At 35.2% G+C, this 7,808-nt stretch overlaps 2 protein-coding genes across 2 annotated transcripts in view; both read left to right on the plus strand.

The window, feature by feature from the left end:
* LOC104772737 (B3 domain-containing protein At5g42700-like) overlaps positions 1 to 1,180 on the plus strand; it is a 2,198-nt gene extending 1,018 nt beyond the window's left edge. Inside the window, exons 4-6 of the mRNA XM_010497318.2 lie at positions 3 to 159; positions 626 to 832; positions 921 to 1,180. Coding sequence (XP_010495620.1) covers positions 3 to 159; positions 626 to 832; positions 921 to 968 — 412 coding nt within the window. The 3' untranslated portion in view covers positions 969 to 1,180. The remainder of the gene's footprint in view (positions 1 to 2; positions 160 to 625; positions 833 to 920) is intronic.
* Positions 2,518 to 6,135, plus strand: LOC104771399. The gene is made up of 5 exons (XM_010495911.2): positions 2,518 to 2,860; positions 3,156 to 3,205; positions 3,294 to 4,928; positions 5,012 to 5,108; positions 5,275 to 6,135. The coding sequence occupies exons 1-5, from the start codon at positions 2,743 to 2,745 to the stop codon at positions 5,877 to 5,879; spliced, it is 2,505 nt and encodes an 834-aa protein (XP_010494213.1). The 5' UTR covers positions 2,518 to 2,742; the 3' UTR covers positions 5,880 to 6,135.

Here is a 7,808-nt window from a genome sequence, read left to right on the forward strand (position 1 = left end):
AGTAAAAGGAGAAACTTGTCAAATCGGGTTTATGTTTCTGACAAAATCAGAGACGAGGCTATTGCAAGAGCTGAGAAATTTCAGGCTGATTTGGGGAGTGATTACCCAAGTTTTGTTAAATCTATGCTTCAATCACATGTTTCTGGTGGCTTCTGGCTGGTAAATCAACTTTTATATACACAACAAAAACATTGCTTAATTTTTGTTATGTTCGGTTAAAAAGTCCATTTCTGGTCTTTGCATCGGTTCGTGTTACAAAACTGTCAAGCTGTATATGTTGAGTTTAGCTATTTATAGAACTTTTACATTGCATAATTGCTAGTCTGTTTGCTTAGAGTCCATCCCCAGTCTTTGCATTGCGTGTGTTACTTGGAAAAGTATGGTTTGTAATCTGAGGAGTTCGAGATAATAATGTCAGGACCGTTATGTCTAGAGGCTAGAGCTGGACTATTGTAATAGCCTAGGGATGGTGCAGGGGAGTTGTAGCCTTTCCAGCTCAAGAACATCATTCTAGATTTGTCTAAAGGTCTTGGTTTTGGGCGTTTCTCTGGTTTATCAAGTCTCTTCTATGGTTGTAGAAATTGAACCTCATCTCATCTGATGTTTTTGTATATTTTACAATCAGGGTCTTCCAGTTCAGTTCTGCAGATCTCACCTCGGGAAACATGATGGTGTCATAACTTTGATAGATGAAGAAGGCGCGGAGTATGAGACCATCTACTTAGCGAAAAGGACTGGACTTAGTGGTGGATGGATGGGGTTTGCGATTGCTCACAATCTAGCGTATGGAGATACTCTTGTTTTCGAGTTAGTTCGCCCAACCGCTTTCAAGGTTTGTAAACCCTTTATGTTAACCTAACTAACCAAACTTGGGCAACAAATGCTGAAACTGATGATCAATGTCGTTGTTCTTCGGTCAGGTTTACGTTATAAGAGTTGGAAGTTCTGGAGAAAGCTCAGAGATATGAGCTGATCATGTCAAGAATTTGGAAATGGCCCGAGTTAGAACTTTATTGCCCTTTTTGTCTTTTGTATGTAAGAAGCTATAACTCTAGGCTAATTGTGCTCTTCACCGCTAAAATATGATATATGATTAACGTTGTTTTGGAACTTGGAAGTGGTTATGTCCATTACTCAAGGTGCAAAATCTTCTAAATTGAAAGAATGGGAGATAACACTAAATCTGGTTTTATGTTTGATGTTTTCTCTTTTTTTTTTTTTATCTATAGACTAGGATAAAAAAAAAATCTTATCCCCTATATATTAAATCTCTATATTAAAAGAGAAGCATTCTATTCTCGCCAGAAAACTTTTTCCCTAATTTATTATTTGCTTTTAATATTTCATAATAATACATAAAACTGTCACTACTATTTCTTTTATCAACTGCTACTACTATTTAATTTATTTATATACACAATATTTTAGATTTATTAATTTAATCTCATTTTGAATTATTATTTACAGCTACATATATGCCATTGTGTTTTTAACAAAAAAAAAAAACAAATGTGTTATTTTTAAAAACTTTATCACATAACTTTATTAATATAATTAAGTTTAAGGTTTAAATATATTTTATAGATTAGAAAAAATGATTTATTGAAATATATGTGGGTTATCCGCGGATCTCACGAATTCAAGCGGGACAGATGCAAAGACATTTTGCGGCTCAAAATATTTAAACCCATTGCGGGATGGCTTAGCGAATGGGTTTGACCGGGTTAAAATTTTTATTTAAATCATTTGGTTCATGAAATTTTTGTGGTTTTTATTTGATTTGATAGTTCAAGATTTTGATAAAAATCTAACTGATTTCGGTTCACATTCGATCCAGATCCGCCATCATGTCAATCTAAAATTTATGGTGAAAAGATTAATATTTTAAAATTTCAAAAACTTGATGAATTCAAACCAATATAAGTTTGTATTATAAATGTTATACTAAATAAATATATTTACAAATGTAATATTTCAAACAAAAATTTGATCACGTGCAAACAGCAAGGGTTATTACCTAGTATTACTTTAGTCATGTCACATCTTGAATTACTTTGTTTGTTCCTTCTCTATTTGTAATTGTGTAATCATTTCGTAAGATCCTTCCATATATTCATCTAGCAATACTAATTCTAGATGTATAAATTGTAGGGCAAAAAATTGTGTGTTGCTTTTACCTTAGCTCTTTAGGATGATGAAGGTTATATAATATTGCATGAAAATAATTTTAATAATTATTAATTTATTAATACTAAAGAAAGAAAAATGTATACATATATAGCATGCAAAATCTATCTGGGATTTTAATATTTTGGTACGTATAAACTAGAAATATTCTGTTCATAATTAATAGTAAATTTAAAGGCATCAGCAGAGTGAAGGGGAGGAGGCTTGAAAGTTAAGTCGCAAAGGAAGGCCTTCGTCATTGCTTAACTTGCAATCGAAGTTATAAGAAACACACATTTTAACTCAGAAGGGCCTAACGTTCACGTCAATCATCCAAAACGCACATTCCATTGTTATCAATTAGATTTTTTGCTATCACTACTAGAATTTTCTCACCAAACACTGAAAGTACCATTTCAACCAAAGATCAAGTCAAGAAAACAACTCAAACCAAACAAAATAAAAATCAAAATAGTAGTATTGAGTCTTTAGAAATAATCCCCCTAAAGCAAATGTGCAGAGACTTCTTTTTTTGTTTCTTTTTGTTTCTGGACACAAGAGTGGAAAGAAAAGAAAATGAGTTCGAATGGCGAGAAGAGGATGATGAAAAGGTCAGATTTTGCGCAGAAGTTGTTGGATGATCTTCGTGTGCGTAAGGAACAGCTTTCAGGGTCTAAGAATTGCCTGCCAACAGGTAAATAATTGGTGAACAAAAATTGAACCTAAAGAGAGATAGCATGTAGCTAGCTAAGTTCTTGAATCTTTTCGATAGCGTAGTACAACGTTTCCTGACTTCATTTGTTAGATCTAGTAGAAGTACCAACAACAGCTATAGTGCTCCTTGCCAATTCATCAAGGCAATAAAAGATTATGAACTACTACATGTAGAATTTATTATTTATTATCCAAGAACAATTAATCTAGAACAGATCAGACTGTGAAACATAGAAACAACTCTGTAATGCCAATTTCTTTTTTCGTGGTTGCAGATAGCTATGCATATTCCAACAGAGGATGTAAGGGATCCAGAGCAAAATCTGTAAGCTATGAAGCATCTATGACCTTTCAATAACCACAATGAGCATTTCTATTATCTTGTTAGTATCAAATGGTTTGTTTGCTTTCAGACAACATTTCAAGAACTCACTAGCAGCAGCATAGAGGCTTCAAATCAGTTAGTACCTTATGGAAAAGGACGGAGCATGGAGAAAATCGATCTTTCAAAAGCATTAGCATTTGCACTTGAGAATGCTGGGAAAGCTACAAGAGGAGATCCTTCAGGGAGTGCCTCAATCATTAGCTTCTTGCATGAAGTAGGAAAGAGATCTTTGGGAGAAAGAAGAAGCAGTCAAGTTTTGGTGCAACAACAACAACCTTCCTCAAGCAGTCCCATGATTCATGTTCATATAAAAGAGATTTCAAAGGGAGCTCAAAAACTGAATCAGATCATTAAAGCATATAGCAACGGCCTCAGTTTTCGTAAAGGGAGGTACTCAATACAATGCGGTGAACAACTCATGGAAGGTGCTATTGACTTGGAACAGTCTCTTCGTTTGCTTGTAGACATTCAACAAGCTTCTGAGTACACAACGAATAAACAGAGAAAAAACAGAATCAAGCTGCTTGAAGAAAATGATGATGATGAGGATCAAGATGATGCTCATAACCAAAATTACCAAAAGATCAAAGAAGTCGCCAAGGCAGATATCGAGATGAGACTATTGGCACTTAACTACCAAGAGGATAATAAGAAGAACAAACATAGAAGAACAAGTAGTTGTGGAGATACAGAAGAGAGATCACTAAAACCTCAGAAAGGAAGGATTCCAAGTGTTGTTGCCAAGTTAATGGGATTAGGAGAGTTTCCAGAAGATGAAAAAGAGACCAACAACAAAAACGTTACATCCACTAAATCTGCAGAGAATCTCACAAGGCGTAGAGTAATGCAAGCTAGTGCAAATCTTGTTGAACAGAAGGCACCAAGGAAGTCAACATCATTGGATTTAGTAGTACATAAAGAGACTCAAACCGCGAGTGAGATGAACTACAAAGCCAAGTCTCAGCAGAAAGATAGAGAGAAAGATGATTCAATTTCAAACAGTAGAAAAAGAAGCAAAGTTTCATACAAGAAGGATGGAGAAGTGACGACGAAAAATGTTGTCAGAAGGAACCCATCTCCAACAGAACATAAGCATAAGGTTGTCGCAAGGAAGCCATTACAGAAACTTAGTTCTGAGAAGAAACTAATATTTCATAAACCTGAGGAAGAAGAGAGCATTAAGAAAGAGAGGTTTCAGCGAGAATATAGCGTAAAGACCAATCAGTCACCAAAACTTATGAGTTCAGTGGATATACAAAAGAAGCTAGCACGCACAGTCACAGAACATGCTAAAGCTCCAAGGAAAAGCTTTTGTCATGTTGAAGTAGCACAAAAGGCAAGAGAAGGAGAGGTTCATAAAGCCAAGATCCGTGAGAAGAAGAACCAAGACATATATAATCAGAATGAAGGATTGTGCAAAGTAATGAAGCGACCAGAGATTAAGAAAGCAGATGGAAAACAAGATCAGTTACTCAGAAGTGATGATGAATGTAACAAGACGAAGGCAGAAGCAGAGACATACATCAAAAATTCTCATGTTTCAGGTGTTGAGGTCCAATCATCAAACAAAAGTACTGTGGAAGAACATAAGAGAGGGATCAAAGATGACTCAATTCTTCTTATTGCCGCGGAGAGAGTCACATGCCAAGCTCCATTAGAAAATGTAAGCTTTATTACTGTATATAAACTTCACATACCATCTGTATATATTAACTCTAATCTCTGTGTCTTGATGTTCATGAGCAGCATCATGGGATTTTGTTCACGGATGGGATAGATCAACAAGCTCCAATATCAAAGTTTAATGGAAATTCAGAGAGACTACCCGAGACAATATGTAAAGGTAATAACCAAACAATGTATGTTTTGAAAACATATCCACATATCCAAGGCTTCATGCTTCACTCATGATAGAGCCACAAGCATTTTATGCAACAAGTAAACGATTGTTTTTTTTTTTTTGATAAATATGGAACTAAAATAAGTTGAATAAGTTTCAATTATTTTAGGAACCAAAGGGGAGGTAGAAGCTGGTTTACCTTTGTTGGAGAAGCGACAAGAAAAGCGGACACAAGAAACCACAGAGACATTGTCTGAAAATGAAATTAACCTCAAGAAAATATTTGTGAAAAGCCAACTATTTCTAGACACAGCAAAGGCACTTTTCAAACTCAACATTCCTCCAAATGTCTTTCATGACGCCTCCGTTGAAAGCAATTACTATCAAGAAGACAAGAATCTAATCCTTGAATGTGGCTTCGAGCTAATGAAACGGAAAAGGAGATTTCAAGAGTTAAGTGTACATCCTTTCGTCAAGGTACCCATCAGTTCCTCTAAAGTAAACTCATTGGACCATCTTATTAGACAAATGAGCAAAGAGTTAGAGAAGCTGCGAGCCTACGGTAGGGATTACAACATAGGATCACATGTTGAAGACTACGTGTTGGAAAGAGATGTTCACCATAAAGACCCAAACTTGAACTCAATGTGGGACATGGGTTGGAACGATTCCATGCTCGCCTTCATCGAGAAAGATGATGTTATGAGGGATATAGAGAGGGAAGTCTTCAGTGGACTCTTGGAGGAGATAACAAGAGATCTTATATGCATATAGCCGAGACTCTTCTTTCTCTCCTCTCCGAGTCAAAAGTGAGCTCTTGTTACGTTTTAGGTGATCATTATCTTCAGCCATTCTTCCACATCGTTAATGTTTTGTCTGAAAATGGTTTTTTTTTTTTTTTTTTTCTTAACGTTGTGTGAGCAAATGATATGGTATGGAAATTGAATCGATGGGCAGAGTGAGAGTCTTTGTGTACTGTCAATGCGATTGATGTAACAACTAACAAAAATAGTAGATTCCTAGGTGTACCCTTTAATTTCTTGCGTGGCTAATAAGAATATAGGTGGGTATTTGATGAAAAATAAACGTCTACTCATTTCATCATAAACACAAAAAGTATACATTCCTCAAAGGGAAAAATGTCATTAAAATCCCCAAGTCTACATTTTCGTTGATTTAAAGCCCGAACTCTGCTTTTGGAGGAAAAAAACACCAATTATTTGTTGACTTCCAAATAAATCGCAAACTCTCGTTGACTTAGCCATTTGAGGCACAACGTTAAGTGGTCAAACGGAGAAATTAAACGGGGTTAATTATCCGTTAACGAGATCCGTTAATATCAAAACGACGTTGTTTATAACACCCTAAAACCCCCAAATTGAGAAATCGATTATTAATATCCCCAATTTACAAACCCTAATCGATTTTAATATATATTTTCTTCTTTAATTTCTCTTTTCTTCTTCGATTTCTCTCTTCTTCTTCGATTTGGCGAGTTGAGTTCTAGCTCAAAGACATCGGTGGTAGCTTCGTTCGACCGTGGAGTGCCATTGAAGTGTGTTTGTGGAGCCAGTGTAGCAATCTTTACATCGAGAACTGAAGAGAATCCTGGTAAACCGTTCTTCCGGTGTATAACAAAAAGAGACCTGGAATCTTCTCGTCATTGAAGATATCATGTTTGATTAGGGTTAGATCGATTAGGGTTTGTGAATTGGGGATATTAAGAATCGATTTCTCAATTTGGGAGTTTTAGGGTGTTATAAACAGCATCGTTTTGATATTAACGGATCTCCTTAACGGGATAATTAACCGCGTTTAATTTCTCCGTTTGACCACTTAACGTTGTGCCTCAAATGGCTAAGTCAACGAGAGTTTGCGATTTATTTGGAAGTCAACAAATAATTGGTGTTTTTTCCTCCAAAAGCAGAGTTCGGGCTTTAAATCAACGAAAATGTAGACTTGGAGATTTTAATGACATTTTTCCCATTCCTCAAACTATATCTTCAAACTATCTACTTCTTAGTTATAGTTTTCAAACCTAACTTTCGCTAAAATTCCCCACTTTATTCTTGGCTTTGATCTATTTAAGTATACATACATACTTAGAGATCATTCTAGCTACTATAGTATTAAAAAAAAACAACTGAACTTGATAATGTATATAGGGAAAAATGTCATTTAAATCATGAACTTTCAAATTTTGGCCATTTAAACCATGAACTTTGTTGTAGGCCATTTAAAACATCAACTTTTGTTGATTAATTTTTTTAAACATGAAATTTTGTTGACCAAGCCAAAAAAGACATGACGTTAAATCTGATAGTTGACCTACTAACAGACGTTACTTTGCCGTTAATCACACCATTACTAACAAAACGACGTCGTTTTAATGGAAGTTTTAGTTCGAGAAAATATCATTTAAACCATGAACTTTTAAATATAGGCCATTTAAACCTTGAACTTGTAAATGTATGTCATTTAAACCATGAACTTTCAAATTCTGTCATATAAACCATGAACTTGCCTTGGGCGTTAGGTGAAAACTAGACAACCTGAAAATTTTGGTTATCGAAGCAAAAGTATATAACCCTAACCGGCTAAACCGTTTAACCCTTAGTTTAGTTTCTCTCTTCTTTCTTCGACTCTGCCTCATGATGCGATTCTGAAAAAGAGAATGAAGAACATCAATTCATCCTTTTTTTC

This window comes from Camelina sativa, chromosome 20, assembly GCF_000633955.1.
Source record: "Camelina sativa cultivar DH55 chromosome 20, Cs, whole genome shotgun sequence".
Taxonomy (NCBI): Eukaryota; Viridiplantae; Streptophyta; class Magnoliopsida; order Brassicales; family Brassicaceae; genus Camelina; species Camelina sativa.

Coding starts and splice junctions, on each gene's coding strand:
- LOC104771399 (XM_010495911.2), top strand. CDS start 2,743: ATGAGTTCGAATGGCGAGAAGAGGATGATGAAAAGGTCAGATTTTGCG. Junction 4,929..5,011: donor GCCAAGCTCCATTAGAAAAT/GTAAGCTTTATT, acceptor GTTCATGAGCAG/CATCATGGGATTTTGTTCAC. Junction 5,109..5,274: donor ACCCGAGACAATATGTAAAG/GTAATAACCAAA, acceptor CAATTATTTTAG/GAACCAAAGGGGAGGTAGAA.